Raw genomic sequence first — 22,174 nt, 5'->3', positions numbered from 1 at the left:
TTTTTACACTTTCTTTGTGACCTAAGGGATGTGTGGTCACCTGGCAGGAAGGTAAAGAACTGGAGTTATAGCCTCGCTGCTTACCGAGGAGGTCCTGGGTTCTAGGACCCATTCTGATGAGAGGTGGGAGTCAGGGGAAAGCCCTTGGCATGGTCAGTGGGAATGTATAGAAAGTCTCTAACTCCCTCATTTTGTTGTGAACCTAAAACTACTGGGAAAGGAAAGGTGAAGGGTTTTTGTTTTTGTTTTTTTGGTTTTTATGTACATTGAAATCCTTAATTTATGTTCAGGACTATTTGCTCTTTATCTGTGCTTTCTTTCCTGTTGAATTCCCATACACATTTTCTTCCCCACATCAAAAAGTAAGCAAGTGGGTCCAGGCCAGAAAGTACCGTAGTCCCATAGCCTCCTTCCTGGAGGGAAGGGATCTGACAGAAGGACAGACATACTCCACATTCCTTTGGTTTCTTCAGAAGCTGTCACAGACTTTGGAATTAGGGTGTTGATACCACTCCTTGCAGCTACACTTACAGCTACTTGGATTAAATCCACTCTCAGTCCTGAATAGAATTTAGGACGCTGTGGTCAAATAATAATAAATAATTGTCTAATCTTATGTCAATAATTGCCTTCATAAATATATGTGCCTGAAGACTACTTTGAAGGGAGTGTTTGAAGTTCATCCTACTTCAAAGGCAGTTGAAATACTTTTTTTATTTGGGGGGACACATGCCACCGCGCTCTTGTAGAAGTTAGAGGACAACTTACAGGATCGGTTCTCCCACAGTTCAGGTCTCAAAGATCAAACTGAGGGCATTAAGCTTGGCAGCAGTACCTTTTCCAGCTAAGCCATCTTGTGTGCCAAGTTACTGATTTGTTTTTGCATTGCTTTAAGACAGGCTCTTGTGTAGCCCAGGCTGGCCCCAAACTTAATATTTAGCTAGAAATGACCTTGAACTTCTGATCCACCACCTTCACCTCACAAGTACCAAAACAGCAAACTTGCATCACCACACCCAGTCTTGTGCTATGCTGTGGATGAAACACGGGGCTCCATGCATGCTAGGCAAGCAACCAACTGAACTGTCCTAGACTAATTCTTTACCTTTAGATTCAGACCACTTCTCATCCAAAGAGTAAAGTGACTGGTGTCCTGCCCGAGAGTGGGATATGCACACTCGTGTGTCATTACACATGTTACACCAGGAAGGCAGAAAAGGGAACGGCTTTATTTCTTTGGGGTGGGGGGGGTGACTCCTTGAAACAAAATCTTCTGTGTGGCTCATGTGACTCGGGCTGGCTGGGAACCCTCAGTTCTCCTGCCGCAGTCGGAGTGTCTGGCTCTCTTTTTGAAGACAGTGATAACACAGCTGGGGCTTTGGAGACTAGGCATGGCGTCTCCAAGGCTGGTCTGTGACGTTATTTTAAGCTTTCTTTACTGGTGGGTTTCCTCCAGCCTGCGAAGTGGAAATGAAGGAGTAATAGGTGACTGCTGCTCTAGCTGTTGATCGTACCTCTGTCGTCAGTCTGTCTAGCAAGCCAGAATTTTCCTTTTCTCTGAAATGAAAGACCGTCTTTTCTGACAATGTAGGAATTTCTGTTCAGCTGAAGTTTATATTGTCATTGAAGCAAAAATTCGGAAATAGGAAATTGATTGGTTTTAAGTTTATTACCAAGTTTCTCCAAAGCTCAAACCCAAGATAATACCTGGCCCCTCAAGTACATTTTTAATAGCTACAAGTATCTAAAATATTAACGATATTTTACCCTGTAATGTAATGTGGTGGCAGCATATCTCAGTCCTTGACTGTGGCCAGCCTCAGTGAGCTCCCTCCTGATACTCATACCCTGTGTGGTCCCATTTGGAATGTTCCAAGGTTGGGCTGCACTCCTGAGATGATGGTCTTGTTACATGGACACTGTTCATACACTGTGGGAAACCAACACTTAAGCCATGGTGACTAGCGATCGCAATCCAGAACTACCCAGCTAACCCCTGGTCCTAGGTTCCTGGCCATCAGGTAACACGTGAGGTAAAGTGAGTTTCATTTAGGCTGAAGTCGTTGCTCGTTAGGCACCAGCCGCAGCCAGCACACACCCCATGAAAGTGATTTTCATTACATTTTAGAATTTTAGTTTTGCTTAGTACTGTTATTTACAGTTAGGCATGTAACCCTTAAGTTGGTTGAAAAATGAATGTCTCTCGTTTTCCTGGTGTTAGATATCATAAATGCAACCTTGGAGCTGACCTTTTCTGTGTTTGACCCTGTGGTGGAATTGCTGTGTGACCAGAGCCTTTTTGTCTGTCCACAACGACTTTAGATTTGTAGGTGTAGCTGTGTGTTGGTGTGGGTTGTGCTGGTGTGGGTTGTAATTAACCATGCAGATGACTATGGAGTCACTCTGAAGTATCAGAAGGCAGACAGCCTAACAATGTTCTCAGGCTTGAGTGGCCTCAGCAGAGAAGCTACTACTGCTTATGACTCTGATGCCTACTGGTCACACGGGATTATCACCATGTAGGTTTTTAAAGTTGAGTTCTAGGATTAGTTAACTCTACATTCAAACCTGACAAGCAGCTTCTTGGCAGAACTAGCATCGGGTCACCAATTGTTCCATGACCAGAGTCAATGTCCCAGCTTCTGCTCACCCATCCCAACTCTCCACAGTGTTTTGAAAAGAAAATGTCATTAACATAACATTTAAAAAGACTCCAGCTTACTCTCTTTCTTTCGGGCTACAAAACCAATCTCAGTGACAGTAACATTCACTTACTTCGCTAATGATGCAGACTTGCTTTTATAAGAAGGGCAGGAGCTATCGGAGACTCCAGGAAAGAGGCCAAGTACAGTGGCTCCTGCCTGTCAGTCCCGCCAGAGTCCAAGGCCAGCCTCCTCCCCAGCCACGGGCCTCCTCCATACTCCAGCCCACACAGGGATTTTTAAAGAGAAAGAAGGGCACTTCCACTTGAATGTCTGCATCTACTGCAAATATCCTCACACTTCTCCAATCATCCATGACAGGATGGCTGCAGGTCAAACCAGAAGTCCAACAGAAACCATGTTTGTTTTGAGGCAGGGTCTCACTGGATAGCCCAGATTGACCTCAGTTTAGGATCTCCTCATCTCAGCCTCTCATGCAAAGTTGTGGGTTTGTGCCACCATGGCCAGCATTGGGGGTTTCTTCATAGTTTGTTGTCACTTTTGTTTGTTAGTTGTTTTGAGACAGGGTCTCAGAATGTTGCTCAGGCTTGCCTCAGGCTCACAGAGGTCCACCTGCCTCTGCCTCCTGAGTGCTGGGGCATAAAAGCATAGGTTCCCATGCCCAGCCTGTGTAGAAACTGCTAATGCCATTGTTTACATACATGAGGTACTTGTTGCTCATACCATGTAATTCCTAAAGCTTCCCTGGACAGAGGTAAGATAAGGAAACTTTGGAGTATCTTTCCAAACATTTATTGATCCTTAGATACCTGGGGGAACAGAAAGGACTTAAGGAACGTGATCGGAGATTGTGAAGGGGGTAGAATTTGGAGGAGGTAGAAGGGGTTTTATCTGCGGCTGTCGTTATATGTACCTACCCGCTCTTGACCCATCAGCAGTACACCAAGTTCTCTCCGTACAGATCACCTGAGCTGTCCTCTGTCCACACTGGCATCTTCGCATGCCTGCTGGCACCTCGTTTGTCTCTAAGTATATAAACCGATAAAGTCATCGGCTTAACACTTTAGGAATGCAAATGCCATACAGAAGAAAGATAAGATAAACCTGAAGGTAACACAGACAAGTGGAGGCAGTGGATTTGCTGCTTTAAGACTTGGGACTTTCAGGGCCATGCTAACTGGGTTTAAGTACCTCTTCTGACAGTCAGCTAAACGAGTAACTAGCCTCTTTCTGATGGTTTTCTCACTGCATGGTGGAGATAACTAGTGCTACCTTATAAGGCTATGAAATCACCCAAGTTGATATGGCCATACCTGCTCTGCACAGTGTCTAATACTGGGTCAGTGTTTGTATTGCTGCGCGGCGCCACCTCCTGATGTCTCCTGATTTGTAGTCAGGTTTACACTAATGCTACCACCTTTGGTATTGCAGCACATTCCTCTCTTTAATGGTTTTGGTTTCTTGTTTGTTTTTTCTTATCCTCAGGCCCAACACAGAGATACTTTCATTGAAGAACGCTATGGAAAATACAATATCAGTGATCCTCTAATGGCTCTTCAGAGAGATTTTGAAACACTGAAAGAGAAAAATGACAGTGAGAAGCAGCCAGTGTGCACAAACCCCCTCTCTATCCTCAAGGCAGTGATGAAGCAGTGCAAGAACATGCAGGAGCGCATGCTGTCCCAGCTGGCTGCTGCCGAGAGCCGGCACCGCAAGGTAGGCTTGCCCATAGGCAGACATGTGCTTCAGAAGTCCTCAGAGGACTCAGGCCAGCCACCAGTGTTCATGGGCATTGGAGGGGCTGGGGAGCTTGTGAGTATCATAAAGACTCTTCGGTTACACAGGAGTCAGGGCACAAAGAGAAACAGATCATTGCACAGGTCCAGACATTACTAAAGATGACATTCATTCGAGATGTGTCTCTCCAGAATACTTGGTGCTTTTTCTTTTTCCAAGTCTTGGTCTTCCAGACTCTAGCAGCAAGCTGGTGTTTAACCAAGCTTGTAGCTGAACATAGCATTCTCTGCTTATTTAAGTGATAAATAAAAAGATTAACAGGTATTTGGGGAAGAGAGAGAGTATAAACCCAGCTGGTACTAACCTTGCAAGCATGGAGATTGTTTCCATTCATTCTGACTTCTCACTTCATCACAAGGTGTAAGGCTGCAAACGGCTTCTGGGATGGCTTGCCTTTAAGTTTTTTCTATACTGGATTGGGAGTGTGGGCCAGGCACTCTGGTACTGATAGCTCCAAGGTAGGAGGGCCAACCTGTGCTCCCTGCAGTCTCATGTTTGAGAATTCCAGCGTGTGCATTCATTCTCTGGCTTGTTCTTTGCCTGCAAGTGAGGTTTGGCAAGAATCTGCATTTTAAAAAGCTATCCATTTAAATTTAGACCTACAAGATAGGCAAACACAATGGCTTGTAGGAGACATTTTAGTCAGGAAAATGACATCAGCAAACTTAGTAGACATTAGTTTGTTCTCATGGTTATCTCCACGGGCGCTCTCTGCTAACGCCACATCTGTTGCCCCTGAGCTGCGTCTTCTTGCCTGTTAGCCCTTGTCTCTTCACTGAGTCCAGAGGATAAGTCCTTAACCACCATAGGTCACACTCCATCCACAAGGCCCCGGAAATACCTAAAACATCAGAACTGTATGCATTTTTATGGAAAGTGGGTATTTTTTATACTTTTAGTCAAATTCCAAAAGTTGCCTATGGCCTAAAAGAGCCTAACCTAAATGTGTCATATGTGGCAGTGTGTCTAACCCAGAATATGTCATCTAGAACATCTGTGCAGTGTGTCTAACCCAGTGTGTCATCTAGAGCATCTGTGGCAGTGTGTCTAACCCAGTGTGTCTTCTAGAACATCCTTGGCAGTGTGTCTAAACCAGTGTGTCATCTAGAGCATCTGTGCAGTGTATCTAACCCAGTGTGTCATCTAGAGCATCTGTGGCAGCGTGTCTAACCCAGTGTGTCATCTAGAACATCTGTGGCAGTGTGTCTAACCCTGTGTGTCTTCTAGAACATCTGTGCAGCGTGTCTAACCCAGTGTGTCTTCTAGAACATCCTTGGCAGTGTGTCTAACCCAGTGTGTCATCTAGAGCATCTGTCCAGTGTGTCTAACCCAGTGTGTCATCTAGAACATCTGTCCAGTGTGTCTAACCCAGTGTGTCATCTAGAGCATTAATAGCAGTGTGGTGAAACACGGCCTAAGTTGTGGCAGTAACTAAGAAAATTTTCACCAGATCCTTTATGGTGGCAGTCTTATTTGCAGTTCATACAGAAGAATTGACCTGTACTGAATGGTGTAGGTGTCATGTCCTAGGTGTCATGGAAGGTGTATTATAGTTTGCTGATCTAGGTAATTAGAGAGAGGAGAAAGTTAAAAATAATTGAAAATTCCTTAATACACTCTGTCTCAATTTGTTTTAAGTAGCATTAAATTTTGAGACTAAGTAGTTTACCTGATTTGGTCTGTTGATTGGTTTCTGTGGCAGTCTCTTGCAGCCCAGGGTGACCTTAGGCTCGTGCTGTATCACCATTGATGACCTTTTGTACTTGGGAAGGTAGGCTTTACCATGCCAAAAAAAAGTACCTATCTGCTCTTGGGTGTTTACCCAAGCTGGGCACTAAATTTGCCTGTAATGAGTTAGTACTTAGAGGTCCGTAAGTAGAGTAAGCTTATCGTCCAAGTTTGCCAAAGACTCCTTGTATCTACCCTTTGTTGTGCTGTGGCTAATAACTAACCCCTGGTCCTCTCAGAAAGATCAGGATCTCAACAGCAGATGATCTGGTCATGCTGCTTGCAGTGGAAGGAGAGTTCCTCAGGTACATACATCTTTTTCCCTTTTCTCAATGCCCCCAGTACTCAAAGGTAGCTTTACCTTTGTTATTTGAAACATGGATTTGTGTGACACACACATACACACCACCACCACCATCACCACCCTCCTCAGCCTTTAAGTCATTGGATAGCTGAAGATGACCTTTTGACTTTATCTCTCAAGCACTGGGATTGCAGATACTGTTTCCCCTGCCAAGTTTAAGGAAGAGTCTTTATCTAATCTTTTGAAAATCCAGACTCTGAACCAGATTTCCTGAAGCACCTGCTATTTCCAGGTTCCAGCTCTTTGGGAGCCTTCGGGGTGAGATGCCTCACTCCCGTACTGAAGCGCTCGCTGCCTCTCCCCAAGCTTGCTTGCCATTTCAGAATGTTCTTAAAACTTCCCGTCTGGAGCCGGGAGAGACGGCTAAGCAGTGAAGGGCACTGATTGCTCTTCCGAAGGACCCAGTTCAGCTCTAACACACGCACGTCAGGCGGCTCACAACCACCTGTAACTCTAGCTCCGTAGAATCCAGTGCTTCTGGCCTCCGTGAGCAACTACGCTCATGTGGCACTCACACACACTCAGGCATAAATAAGCACAATAAATCCTTTAAAAAACATTCTTAAGTCTCTCATCTCTGAGACTCTGTAGTCTTTTTATTCCTTTCTGTAATCTTAAAGTGCTCTCAAACTAGACAATACATTTAACCAAAGGCTTTCTATTTAATTTAAAAACTAGATTTTTTTTTAGCGCAACAGGAAGTATACTAATACATCTTAATTTTAGTTTATATATACATGTATATGTATATAGAAACTTTTTTTTTATGCTAGATCTCCCTGTGTCTGTAGAGTTTTGACTGGCTTCAAACTCATTGTGTAGACAAGGCTAACCTCACAGTCATGGAAATCCACCTGCCTCTGCCTTCTGAGTACTGAGATGACAGGCATGTGTCACCATGTTTGTTCTTTTGTTTTCATTTTAAACTTTAAAATGTGGTTTCGTGTTATAGAAAATTTCTTTCTTCATTCCTAAAATTGTTCTGAGACATCATGAGAGTTGCCCTTCAAGGTAACTGACAGCCCTGGAGGTCCAGGCTGGCCACCTCTGAAACAGGCGCTCCCGAATGATGCCTTCGCATGTTGGGTGCTGTGTGGTTTGGGCCCAACACATGGGAAATGTCCATTTCTGCTAGTATTTTCATAGAACTGGTTTAGATCCTTCAGCACCAGGATAGATGAAATAGGATAAATGTGCAGGTCGTTAAGTTCTTGTGAATAGTCACCAGGTAGGATCCTGATAGCTGAGCTTTCTGCACATAGAGCGAAGTCAGAGTCTTTCTCAGCTAATCTGGCTGTGCAAACGTGTGTTATTAGTTAAGCAAGGCACTGGGTGTTCTGTTTGACTTGATCTTTAGTTTCGAGCTTGAGCTTTGGTCCCTTCCATGACAGCATTGAGAGGAACACCTCAGCCTGGTGTGGTACCACCCACCCCCACAGTGCTCACACCAGTAGATGGTCCCTAGTCCTACCAAACTACATATAATTTCCCGGAATTCTGTTGGTTCTCAAACCTTCCCAACCCCCACAGCTCATTAGTTTCTCTCATGTCTCTGTTTGCATTCTTCAGCACATGCTTCAACAAAGTAAATGCTGTTTTCTAGCACGTAGCTCACTTGTCTCTCACCCTGCTAGATAGCACGCGCCTCCACAGCCTGGCTGATTTCCTTTGTTTGCTTATTTAACTGGAACCCTTAGATGTTGAGTGGTCTAAGTGTTGAGTTGATATTTGGAAGTTAATGCTTGAAAATCCTTTACAGGTGATCCTGGATCTTGAAGAAGAAAGACAGAGGCATGCACAAGATACCGCGGAAGGAGATGATGTCACCTACATGCTGGAGAAGGAGAGGGAGAGACTGACGCAACAGGTAATCAGGAAGAGGGATCATGATGACTCTGCCTAGAGTGACACTTAGGTTTACTTCAGTGTGCAGAATTACATTATAAGTCTTTTTAAAAAAAAGACAAAATGTTCCAGGTTTATCACATCTATTTCCAAAATGCCTTTCTTTTTTTTTTTTTTTTTAAACATGGATAACTTGGGGTTGGAGACATGGCCCTTAAGAGCAAGCACTGCTCTTGCAGAGGACCCATGTTTGGTTCCTGACATCCATATCAGGTGTCTCATACCTGCCTGTAACTCCAACTCCAGGGCATCTGCTGCCCTCCTCTTGTCTACAGTAACACATCGCCTATGTCTCTCACACACACACACACACACACACACACACACACACACTTACTCAAACTCACACACACACACTCACACAGACACACACTCACACACATACACACTCACATACATACACACATACTCACACACACACTTACTCAAACACACACACACACAGATACACACATACACACTCACACACACTCACATACATACACACTCACATACTCACACACTCAAACACACTCACACACAATCACACACATACACTCACATACATACATACTCACATACACACACACTTACTCAAACACACACACAATCACACACATACACACACTCACACACACACTTACACACAGACATACACACACACTCACATACACACACACACAAGCATACATAATTTTAAAAATTAAACAAACATAGATCACCTGTGGAACTGTCATTCCTGTGCATCCTTTAGAGGTCTCTGAGTTTCAGGCTTTTCGTTGTTGCACAACCTACAGTGACAGCATGGCCTGTCACAAACCAGTATGCCTGAAGCAGAGTGTTGAGGTTTGGTCTTGCATGTATTTTAATGCTCATATTGGGTCCCTAAGATCTGGTTGTCCCAGAGATGAGACAATCTACATGTAGACCCCAGTGACACTGTGTAATCTTGCCCCCAGGTTATATTTGATTGGTGAATAACGATGCTGACAGACAATAGCTGGGCAGACGAGACATAGGCAGGGTTTACAGTTCCCAGGCTTGGGGGTCAGAGGAGAACCACGAGAAAAAGAAGACAGGAGAGGGATAGAGGAGAAGCCACCATGGCTTAGGTGAGCCATGAAAACGTGGCCCTGAGGACTGGCCAATTGGAGTTAAGAACAGCACAGATGCAACACAGTAAGTAAATAAGTCTGAGTTACCAATAGGAAGTAAATAAGTCGGAGTTACCAATAGGAAAGTAGACTCTAAAAGCACAGAGGGTAGATGTCTGTCCAGCTCTGGTGTTGACTAAGGCTTATCGTAAATACAAAGGGTGTGTGTGTTTTATCCAGAAACTGAATGATAAAGGTGGGGTAGAAACCCCAGATTGGGATTAAATCATTTCCTCAACACAAAGATCACAGGACATGAACCAACTGTTTGTTTATTCTTGTACTATGTGGTGGTGATGGTACTGAACTGGTTTCCCCAGCTATGAGTATGTCTTGAATTGGGAATTCCTGATTAGAAGGGTTCGATCACCCTGTTCCCTCTCATCCAGAGTCTGTATGATAATGTTAGACAGTAAAACAGATCCAAGGATGGTGGTTCTGCCAGATGGAAGGAGGATTTCAATTTGAAAGTGAGTCTTAGACAACAGAAGCAGCAGTTTCATTGCAGCTGTCTGTATTTCTTACTTTCTTTTTAAGGTCAGACAAAATGATTGCTGCAACTTTAAGTTTGATTTCCAACAGCGTCCATGCCCAGATCCAGCTTACATGGTATTCTGTTATTTGTTTTGGCTGAGTCTATGGCCTCTCCGCATACCTAAAACACAACGGTGCGTCATATTCCCGCTGTGCACCCTGAGGCAGTTAGGAACTCAAATGCCTCCCAAGTCATCAAGAAAAGATTAAATCATAGTGTGTGGGGGTTCTGTGTGGGCTGTTCTCATACTTCAAAAATACTAATTAACCTAAGCACCATGGCGTACAAACTAATACCGGAGAGCAGCCAGTGAGCGCGCTCTGCGCCATCGTAATTTTCAGTGCATCCTGTTGTTTTCCTACTCTAATCAAGATGTGTGATGGCATTTTTTTTTCCTAGTTGGAATTTGAAAAGTCCCAAGTGAAGAAGTTTGAAAAAGAACAGAAGAAGCTATCTAGTCAGCTGGAGGAGGAGCGTTCCCGCCACAAGCAGCTGTCTTCCATGCTGGTGCTTGAGTGCAAGAAGGCCACCAGCAAGGCAGCCGAGGAGGGGCAGAAGGCTGGAGAGCTGAGTCTGAAGCTGGAGAAGGAGAAGAGCCGGGCGAGTAAACTAGAGGAAGAGTTGGCAGCCGAGCGGAAGCGGGGCCTGCAGACAGAGGCCCAGGTGGAGAAGCAGTTGTCTGAGTTTGATATCGAACGGGAGCAGCTGAGAGCCAAACTGAACCGAGAGGAGAACCGGACCCGAGCCCTGAAGGAAGAGATGGAGAGCTTGAAGAAGCTTGTGAAAGACCTAGAGGCAGCCCAGCAGCACAGCAACAGCAGTGAGCAGGGCCGGGAGCCAGTGACCACATCCAGAGGCACAGCCACAGAGCCTCCCATGCGAGTGTCTGTGTTTTGCCAAACAGAGAGCATTCAGACAGAAAGAAGCCACAGCAGCATCATGACCAAGCTGACAGACACTGGGCTTCCAGGTCCCAGCAGTGCTCCTTACCCATATGCAAAAGCTAATGGCCACTGTGACCCCGAGACACAGACTACCAGGGAGCTGACCTCAGACAGCAGCACAGAAAACCAAGGGCCTCCACGGGAGAAATCGGCAGTACCGGCCCAGGAGAAACCGATGGAGAATGGTGGGTGTCCTGTAGGAACTGAGATTCCAGTCACAATGCCCAGTCATCTCCCTTCCAGTGGCAGCTCACTGTCTCCCAGCAGCACTGCCTCGTCCTCTCTGACATCATCTCCTTGCTCTTCACCAGTTCTAACCAAGCGTCTCTTGGGGTCATCAGTCAGCAGCCCAGGCTACCAGTCTTCCTACCAAGTAGGGGTCAACCAGCGTTTCCATGCAGCTCGGCACAGATTTCAGTCCCAGGCAGATCAGGATCAGCAAGCCAGTGGTCTCCAGAGCCCTCCATCCAGGGACCTGTCCCCTACCCTATTAGACAACTCTGCTGCCAAGCAGCTGGCCCGAAACACTGTCACTCAGGTGCTCTCCAGGTTCACTAACCAAGGGCCAATTAAGCCAGTCTCTCCCAACAGTTCTCCTTTTGGGACAGACTACCGAAATCTGGTCAGCACTGCCAATCCTAGAGGCGACACCAGCCATTCACCTACTCCAGGGAAGGTGTCCAGCCCTCTGAGCCCCCTTTCTCCGGGAATCAAGTCCCCAACCATCCCCAGAGCTGAGAGAGGAAACCCTCCACCAATCCCACCCAAAAAACCTGGCCTCACTCCTTCACAGTCTGTCGCCACTCCAGGGACCAAGACTCATTCCCAGGCATCCTCCTTGACCACCACAGAAGACCTTGCCAGCAGCTGCTCTCCCAGTGCCGTGGTGGCCAATGGCAAAGATGTTGAGATGCTTGTGCCCACCAGCAGCTAGTCCCCAGGAGTGAGTCTCGACACTTGACATTCCACCAGACTCGTCCAAGGCCGCAGAGTGAAGCCCTGGAGTCAGATCTGTTATTTATTTGATAGTAGCTACGGCCGTATGTGTAGTACATTCAGTGTATTTACTTTTTGTACTTTTTTAAGTAGAAACTGAGTACTTTGGGTTTCACCTCTTTGTACTAAGCTAGAGGGGGACTCAGACACCGTGCATCTCAAGTCAACAGTCACCAGCATGCTGCGATGGGAAAGCTGACTGAGGCAGGCTGTGCTCTGCTGTCAGTTTGGGAGCTAGAACTACTCAGCACTCATTTCAAAGTATGCAGAAGTGGTTTGTGCAGATTTTTATTCCAGATGAACATGTTTTAAAAGTGCCTGAAATCCACTGCCACATGAATGTGATTCTTCGGCAGAAACAAAAGACATAGCATTTCTTGCAGAAAATAAGATCCTCTGTGAATATGAATGTCAAAAACCAACACTGCTTTTAATCCTCTCTGACTGTTTAATGCCAGCTTTGTGTTCTGAAACGAGGTTTGCATAAGTACAGTGGAATCCTTCTGAAGGGCGTGAACTCCGTCAGGCTGAGCTCTGTAAAGCCCTTGAGAAACCCTCCAGAGCACTTAGCAGTTGGGGTGCTGATTTTCTCATGAAAAATCAAGTCATTCTCAGTTTCCTGCATCAGGTTTTGAACAGTGAAATCACATCTCCATTCAAAACCATCCTCAAGCATCGCCACGGGACCTTCTGGTTCTGTTGCTTTTACTTGACTAGGAAGTGACACGATGAACTCTTCATTCTGTGATCAGAAAGCAATAACTTAAAAGTCACTCTTTGTAATATTGTAAGTCAGAATTATAGAGTTTACCAAATTGTTACATTTATTCTCATGCTGCCAGCACTTCTATCTATGGAACCAAATTAACTTTTGCCCAAATGGAAGTGTACCTGTATGTGTATGATACATGCCCCTTACATGTTCACCATTCTCACACTTAAGCACATAACTGTTAGTGTGATTGTAGCTTTGGAGTTTGCAGTACAAGTAGAATCAGAATTGCATGTTAAGATTACCTACCAAAGCAGTTAGAGCCAGCCAGTCAACAGGAATCCATTAGACAGGGAAGTTTTCAATCCCAAATGAAGCTCACATCGTCAGCATGGTAGGAAAGCACCACAAAAGTAGTCCTAGTGCCACAGAACTCAGCTGGCCAAGTGAGTGAGTGAGACAGCACAGTCCCTCACGTGCTGTCCACTCAGAGTAGAAGGGGCAGTGGCAAGCCACAGTGTCCTAGTCGTGTGTAATAGGGCCAACCCTTTGAGCCCCAGCTGCCACCATGCAAAAATTGCAGATCACAGTTACCAGTTCTCTAAACTTTTATGGAATTTAAATCCCCACAAGAAGATTCTCATTCAAAAATTTGTTTTTTTTTAAGTACCAGGAACTGACTAAATGTTTTCAAATGCTGCTAATTAGACAAACATGGCTACAGCTGATTTTAGCTTGCAAGCTACCACACTGCAGCCTCTCCCTTCCTAGAACTTATGCTGTTTCCCTCGTAGCGAGTTTGTATAGACAGAAGCCTCCCGGCCTCTCCACTGTGTCAGCCACATCTGACCAAGTCCACAGAACAGAACAGTCTTGCTCTTGGCAAGCAGAACTCCCGACTGATCAGCTCAGGACACTGGTTACAGTTTTGTATCCAGAGTGGGAGAGAGGCAGGCTTTGGTGTCTACATACATTGTTCTGGCCAACATCTACCCAGAAGCCCCTGGCCTTCTGTAACCTTTTATTGGGAAGGAGAATGGGTGATCATGTGAGAAGACCTGATCATGTGTTTGAAAAACCAAAGGATTCAGTGGACCCATCCAGGTTAGATAACTCACAAGGAATTAGACATTGATTTTCTTCTTGAACCACAGAGCTGAAGACAAAATGTCTCCCTAATAATTTAGTTGTTAATAACCTTTAATTATATTTTTATTAGCCCATTGAGTCAGTGGGCAAGTCAACAGAAGAGTACACTGTTGTCTCTACAGCTCACAGTCTAAATGATTAAGGTCAGTGCATGCACATGAAAGTGTGGCTGATGTCCTAGGAAGTGTGACTACAGAAATGACAGAGACGTGGGGAACTAGAGCAGTCCTGCATTGAATTTATTCCTATTGCGAGCCAAACGGACCAGTGATGATCAAAAACCGAACCTTCCAGTCAGGAGCGACTGCAGTACCTGAGTGTTCTTACCTCTCTTGCTTTAAGTGGTAATCTTAAAAGTTGCATTGTGCTCTTCCTCTGTTTGGAGATAGATATATATAGAGAGAGAAAGAGAGAAATACTATAAGGAAGTTTATTTCTTAGGGGGTGCACTGAACAATATTTCTTTTACAGCGTAATACAGGGGTGGGGATATGCAAAAGGAATGTGTATTTTTGCTAGTTCCTATCTTCTGAGATAATAAGCACAATCCTGAAATGGATCCAATAATTCAGCTAGATGTTATAGATTAGTATTTCAGTTTGCAGTAGATTGTGTGTGCACTAAGTAAAAGTTCCATGATTCACAATTTGGGTGTTAACCATGTCAGAGAAGCTGTTACTGGTCAGCAGAATCTATGATGCGCTAGGTGTGGCACAAACATTAACTAGCCATTAACATTTGTAAGGCCAAGTGTACCATGCAGAAGTCTTCATTTTTATAGCAGACTGCATTAAAACAAGTTAAATCACTGTCTGGGCAAAGTCTTGTCTACAAAACAAAGAACACCATAAAGCTCGGGTTTATTTTATTACAAAGGGGAGTGTGTGATACAAGCAACACTTGAAACACTCAGACTCAATGGCGGCATCCAGGTTAGAAGTCCCCAAAAATTAAGACGTTGGCTTTCTTGTGAAACATAGAGCTGGGGGTAGGGTTCCAATAGTCTAGTCTTAAGTAACTTGTCATGTACTTTTACTCACTGGGACTCTAATACATGTATGCAGATATAGGGACATCCACTGGAGCATGTCTTCCTGCCAGAAAACTGTCACTTCCTCTCTAGTAGCCATCGGCTGCCATTAACACTCAGCTAGGGTAGGAGCTTGGGAGGCCATGCTGCAGTGTGGCTGGCTTAATCTGTGCAGGCAGCCACAGCTACTGAGTCCATGAGTACAGGTCCTGTCATGTCCAGAAGACAGATTTGTCTCCATCCTTTGGAACCTCTGGCTTTCAGACTCTTTCTGCCCCTTCCATGTTGTCCCCTGAACCTTGGGAGAGGGGCAATACACACTTACGGCTGAGCTCTCCACTTGGGCGATTCACTGACCTTCACCAGTTGTCAGTTCCTGTGATAACCACTGACCCCCACACAAGGAAGCTTCTCTGAGAGGTGCTGAACGCTGCATTACTCTCTATATAAGGATACATATAGCACGTTGGCACTGCGTCCTCTTAGCAAATCACCCCTAGGGCCTATGAGTGATAGAACCCAGTGGGTTCTTGGCCAGATTTACACTGCCTTGCATGGAATTTTCTCCTGCGAGGGCAGGTCCTAAATGCAACCAGAAAGCAACAGGTCACTACATTTTCGCCACTGATGCACCACGGGCATATCTTGCTGGACCAGTTACTAATAGTTTTATAACTCTTTGGGGGTTCTGGGCCTGTTGAAAATCTTACAAAGGCTATATATTGTAGTTTCAGAAAAGTAGATGTGCCTGTCTGCTAAAGGTAGTTGATGGTTTCACTGGAACCAGACCAGAAGCCACCAGTGACTCATGGGCTCCAGCTTCAATGCCTGATCTTGCCTTGCCCTCTCATTTCACAAATGACTAATGCTTCCCTTAAGTTTACTAGTCCCTGCCTTTGCTGCTACTCCACATTTGCCATTGTAAGTTGTAGCCAGACGAAAGTACTTGAAAACCTTTGATGTACAGAAGATGTGCAAACAGTGTGGATGTTTACATATCTTAAGTAAGCTCATTAATGATCCATTCAACAAACACCAGCAATATCCAGTTTCCCATGACGGCCTCAGGCAACTGCTGCTGCTGTGTATGTGTGTGTGTGGGGGGGGGTAGTTTTTCTAATGTCTAGGTATTCCTTGAAACAATCTCCAGTGTCCTGAAATGCTGGCTTTGGGTTGGGGTGTGGAGCTAGGCTGGCTCTGGTGATATGGTTGCCTAGCACACGCTAAGCCCTGGGTCCCACCCACAGCTCTGGGGTGGAATGAGACACATTTTCAAAAATGAATCGGGGAGATAATGAGCAGTATTTCATGGGAGTCATTTTTAATTTTTAACTACTATTTAAACTAGTTGAGAAAATTTGAGAGTCCATCTATCTATTTGCCTATCAATGGGCACATCATTACCAAAAGCAGGAAACACCCTGGGTTGGGGCTCCTCAAACTCACTGTGCTTGTGTATAACCTGGGAAGCCTGCTAAGAATGATGGCCAGTGAGGTCTAAGGACTGCATTTTGGTAAGTAGTGCTTCATATCCCTCTCTTGTTCTCTTTGTGACTTTTCTGCCCATTGTGTAAGGACAAGTCTTAGCTTCTGAGAATCCTGCCAGAATGTCAGTTACATTTCGAGAAGGACCTGCGAGGTACCAGGCCCCAAGGGAATGCTCGGACATGAATACCACTCTTTATACTGATCCTCCTGTGACCTGTTATCTCTAGTGAGCTGATTGGTGATGGAGGACAAGAGATCGGTGCAACAGCTCCAGGTTAAGTGACAACCAGGATTGCACATCTGTTACTGAAAAACTCGGGTGCCCCAAATATGACCAAGGTCAGAACCCTGGTCAGAAGAGGAGGGAGAGTAGTCTAAGACTGAGGCTGGAGAAACGGCTTGTGACTAGGAACACTTGGTGCTATTGCCGAAGACTCGGGTTCATTTCCAAGCACACAGTGTGGCTAACAACCCTGTAACTCCATTGCCAAAGGTTCCAGTGCCCTCTCCTAACCTGTGCAGGCACTGCATGGATGTTACATACATGAGGGCAGAACCCGCATACACAGAAAAAATAACCTTAAAACCCTCTACAGGCTGAAAACAGAGTCTCCCTGCGCAGACTTGACTGACCTGGGGCTCACTCTGTAGACGAGGCTGGCCTCAAACCCTCTCTTGTGTCTTTGAAGATGTGTTAAAGTCTCATGGCTCACCACCAGGGTGATGGCACCTGTTCTACATAGACTAAAACTGTGACGGACAATCAGTTCAGAACCAATAGTTTCACCTGTGGACTGCCTTCCCACAAAATCATTCCGCTTCATACAATCTGTTCCTCCTTAATAGTCACGCAGTTTCATCGGAAACACTGTTCATAAAAGCACTCTTTAGTTGTGCAAGTTTGCACACACCTGCAATCTCTTAACTTGTGAGTTCTAGGTCACTTCATCTACTTAAAGAGTTTGAGGCTAGCCTGGGCTTTTTGAGAACCTGTCTAGAGAAGAACTAGTTAAAAGTGCTTGCCACTCCTACAGAGGTCCAGGTCTTCCTGTAACTCCAGCACCAAGGGATCCCGTGAGGCCTCTGAAAACATACCTATACACACTTGGGCGCACGTGCACACACACAGAGGAACCTAACCTGCCCCACCCCCCTCCAAATGATAATGAATGAGCAGACTCTGTAAAGACCCCTCAGCCCTGGGTCTCGTGGTCACTTTCCCTCTGCCCAAATGTGGGTCCTTTGTTTTCCTGCCAGCATCTGTAATAGCTTGCTAAACCTGCTTATTGTAGAGCTTGGGTCAGTCCCAGGAGTTTGGGTTTAGCTCCTTCAAAAGGCGGGTCAACGTAGTGAGTTCCAAGTCACCCAGATCTACACAGAGCTTTTTAAAAAGAGGGCAGAGCGGGATGCTGGGGAGATGGCTCAGCAGTTAAGAGCAGTGGCTGTTCCTTCAGAGACCTGGGTTCAATTCCCAGCACCACATGGCAGCTCGCAGCTTATCTGCAACCTCACTTCAGGGACCTGACACAGATTTACATGCAGGCAAGATGCCAGTGCATGTAAAGAGAGCATCTAAAAAAGAAAAAGGCGGCCGGCTTAGCATGCATGAGCTCTTAGATACAACTCCCTGCACCATGCCACCCAAACGTCAAAGCTATAACAGGCTAGAGATCTTCATTGGCCCTGTTTAACAAGTGTAAGTTAGAATAAGTTATGGGAATACACCAGGCAAAGACTTTGTGGGGATTACCAAGCTGAAGGGAGCAGGATGTAGTTTGGTCATTGCAAAGTTACTTGTAAGGCAAAACAAAGTCAGATCAACCTAAAGCTAAAAGAAACCACACTGGTGGACTCAGCCCGACTAAGAATGTGGCTGTCCTCTGTGCTCCTCTGCAAGTCAGATAAGGTTATCTTGATGAGGGAGCTTCTGTGTGAGTGCTTTTGATTTTTAACCTGGTCCCTAGGGGCCTGGGTTAGGAACCTAGTCCAAAACAGCCATGTGAAATCTTCATCAAAATGTTTTGCTCCCAAAGTATCTGTGTTTCCCAAATTCGGAGTGTGGTGGTCTATTACCCTAGCAGAGGCAGGAAAATTGCCACAAATTCAAATCCTGCCTAGACTACATAGCAGATTCTGTCTTGGACAAAGCCATCACCATCACGTGACACAGAGGAAACCTACAGAGTCTCAGATGCTCACTGCTGATTCATTAGGCCAAGATGGGCCTCTAACCAAGGAACTACGATTGAACGAGGTCAGAAAACCCTGTCAGGCTCCACTCAAGTGCCTTATCAGACCTAACCAGAGCCTGGAGTCTTGAGATAAAGGAAGCAAAAACAAAGGCCTTAATTAATTCCTCTCTAACAACAGGTTTCTGAAGGATCCAAGGAAAGCCAGAAACCAAAGTAGCTATTACAGACACAAGTTTAAACCTGTTATAAGCTGGGAAGGTACTCTCGATTTAGCTGGAAAAACACAGCACACACACACACACACACACACACACACACACACACACACACACACACACACAAATTTACTTGATTCTAGGAGGATCTTGAGTCCTAGGCCAGTTAGGGCAACAGGGAGATCATCCAACTTTTAAAAGAAAAGATAAAAGGCATGTATTACTGAAAACGCTTTAGAAGGACGCCCCTAGTACTTCCCTTAGCACAGCGCTCTTAGGAAGAGCTCTAGCAGGTCTTCGGATGAGGGAGGGGACGAAAATGTTTACTAGGAGGCCAGTAAAGTCTCCTGTCGCCAAAGCAGTTGTCTGGGAGTTCTGCCTCATCTCCCCATGTTTGTTTTAGGGTTCAGCCTTGATTCACAGAGCCCAGTCTCACTTGAGGAAGAATGACCAGCACCTGTGTGTAATTTCTGCAAGGTCTGGGATCAGTTTAAGAAACTCAAATCCACGGCACAGTCCTGTGGCAGGGTGAAAAGGTGCTGTCTTTTGCAAAATGCATCACCCAGAAACGGTCTCTCTTGCCCATCTCCCTCCTTACTGTCTAAATCTCTAAACAAAAGAGTAAAATGGTTGTAAAAGATCAAATGCAGGCTCCTGGAACCTTGCAAGTGGCTCCATCAGAGGATGGAAAAGTGAAGTCTGCCTCTCCATACCACGGCCATTGTTGCTGCCTGGAGGGTGTTTCCACATCCCTGGCAAAGGTCTGATACCAAGAAGACACTGAATTTTTTGTTTTGTTTTGTTTTTCAAGACAGGATTTCTCTGTGTAGCCCTGGCAGGCCGGGAACTCACCCTGTAGACCAGGCTGATCTGGAGCTCGGAGATAATCCCCCTGCCTCTGCTGGAGTTAAAGGCATGCACCACCACCATCAAGCAGAGTTTAATTTTTTTTTTTTTATTTTTGTTTGATGTGTGCTCCACAGCTGTGGGAGCCCAGAGAGGCAGTCGGATCCCCTGGAGATACAGTAATGGCGAACGGCCTGATGTGAGTGCTGAACTCGGTCCTCTGAAAGAGCAGCAAGCATTCTTAGCTGCTGAGCCATCTCGGCAGCCCCTGAAATGGTAAGATAGGCCTTATCTTGGAGAGCCACCCACTTAGTCACACAGGCTGGCTGGGCTTCGAGTCAGTGGGCAAAAGTGCTCCTGCTAGCACATGTGAGGCTATGGGCTTAATCCCCCGCGCAGCACAATGAAGACTTCTCCCAGCTCAATATGAGCTAACTAGAATGTCCTAGTCACAGGGAGTGTTGGGTTAGGCTGTTGCCCTCATATAGGAGCTACATTTACTAGGGAGGGGGAAGAAAGCTTCTCCAAGGTCATTTCTCTTATACTGAGCTCATACCAAGGACAGATTGGTGTGTGCATGCTCTGTGTTCCTACTGTATAGGCATGCATACTCTGTTCTCAATTAGCAGTTTCCCATCTTCAGCCTCCTAAATGCTGAGATCACAACTATGCTGACTCCAGTTTACTGTTTGTCTCCTTGTCCCAACTAAGGAAAACTCTGAAGGGTCATCTCAGCCTCAAAACCGTGTGAGGGCTGGCGGTTGAGCTTAGAGGTAAAGTGCGTGAAGTGTTGGATTTGAACCTCAGCACACATTCAAATGCCAACAAATAGTGCAACTGTCAAAAATGCATGAGGGTTGTCTGTGGCCTTCCTGATACCTAGCGACTCAGTTTCTCCCTCTGCCCATCCCGCTCCACTTCCCTTTCTGCTTCCTGGTGTGACTAGCTTCCATGCAGAAGACCTCTAGCCACACCCACACTCTTCCTTTTGGTTCTGATTAAGTTCCGTAAAGGAGGGAATGTAGTTTTGAAAATATTTGTCAAGTAGCCAACTTGTGTTACTTCCTTTAGTCTACATAGCTACTTAGTATGGTCCTCCTACCTAACATACAGTAACTCACAAACCATAAATTGGCCAAAGATCCTACAGCAGAGCCAGGCTGAGATGTAGTCATAGCTGCAAGTCAAGGTCTCGAGAAGGACTGCTCCTGGTTGAGAAATGCTACTAACCGTTGCCTAGTTTGTGTTGAGTTGTGATGTGTTTGGGTGGTGCTAGGGACCACCATATGCTAGGTGTTTATTCCACCACTGAACGCCATCCTCAGTCCTGCAGCTGGGATTCAAACCCATAGCCGTTTGGTTTCAAGGCCGCATCCCTTCCGCTGGCCACACTACCATCTTGAACAGGTCAGAGGGTTGCAACCAGGGGCTCACTCCGCCTTCTGAAAGCCCTGGGGCCACCTGTGATAGATAGCTCACACCTTTGACCCCAGCACTGGGGAGGCAGAGGCAGGCGGATCTCTGAGTTGGAGGCAAAAGTACTCTGCATATTGAATTCCAGGACATCCAAGGATACCCAAAGAAACTCTGTCTTGAAAACAAACAAGCAAACAAAAAAGCCCCAGGATATTAAATCCCCAGCACCAAGAACAAGCAAAGCCAGCAATGCCTGTAGGGAGTTAGGACACTAGCTGACTGTCAGTCATGCTCCCAAGTGAGTCCACTGGTATTTTTCTTTTAAGCTCTTCAGCTGAGAACAGGACACAGGGAAAAACAAAAACAAGAAAACCTGGATTTTAATGAGGAGAAAGGGTAATTTGTGTACTCACATGGGATCAAACCAGAGAAACTTAGAAAACCTCTGGGTAGGTCTCCTGTGTTAAAAATGAGTCCTAGAAAGGTCAAGAGACTACCCAAGTTCAGTTCATGGCAGAGCCCACACAGTAAACTGTAGTCCCCACCCCCGCCCACCACTTCAGCCTCATCTTCTCCTGAGCTGACCTTGGACCAGCAGTTCCCAGTCTGACCCTGGCTACTCCCTCAGACCTACCCTCTCTCCTCTCTCCTGCTTCTCCACAAAGCTTGGCTTTGATCTTGCTTACCTAGGCTGCCTCAGGCTGCCCACCACCCCGATTGCCACAAGAATCCTGTCCTCAAGTCTCTGAACAGGTTTGACAGTGGGGGTAAAGGCAGGAATGAGAAGCATGACAGGGCTTCTGCTCCCAGGCTGGCCCTCTGTGTGGCCTCAGGCCTGGGAAGCTCACAAGCAAGCTTGCTCCTCAGGTAGAGCCGGGAAGCCACAGAAACTAAGCATCTGTCTCCTCCCTGCTCTGTGTCTGACTTGCCACACCTGCCTGTGGGGAAGGGCGGCCAAATGCTTAAGGAGAGATACCTTCCTCCGCCCCCTTTCTCCATCAGAACTCAGACCCTAAGCTCCTCCTTAAACTGCCTTTTGCATTCCTAAAACTCCCCATCTC

The 22,174-nt window shown here is 45.9% G+C and overlaps 1 protein-coding gene across 2 annotated transcripts in view; it reads left to right on the top strand.

The window, feature by feature from the left end:
* Cttnbp2nl (CTTNBP2 N-terminal like) overlaps positions 1-14,735 on the top strand; it is a 46,740-nt gene extending 32,005 nt beyond the window's left edge. For both annotated transcript variants that reach the window (XM_087624670.1, NM_001107712.2), the window contains exons 4-6: positions 4,149-4,379; positions 8,312-8,419; positions 10,525-14,735. In XM_087624670.1, coding sequence (XP_087480796.1) covers positions 4,149-4,379; positions 8,312-8,419; positions 10,525-12,003 — 1,818 coding nt within the window. In that variant the 3' untranslated portion in view covers positions 12,004-14,735. The remainder of the gene's footprint in view (positions 1-4,148; positions 4,380-8,311; positions 8,420-10,524) is intronic.
* Positions 14,736-22,174: the final 7,439 nt, after the last annotated feature.

The sequence above is a fragment of the Rattus norvegicus genome, chromosome 2, assembly GCF_021556685.1.
Source record: "Rattus norvegicus strain SHRSP/BbbUtx chromosome 2, alternate assembly SHRSP_T2T, whole genome shotgun sequence".
NCBI classification, from domain to species: domain Eukaryota; kingdom Metazoa; phylum Chordata; class Mammalia; order Rodentia; family Muridae; genus Rattus; species Rattus norvegicus.
Note: the sequence above shows the minus strand (reverse complement) of the source record. Positions and strands in the feature narration are given on the sequence as shown.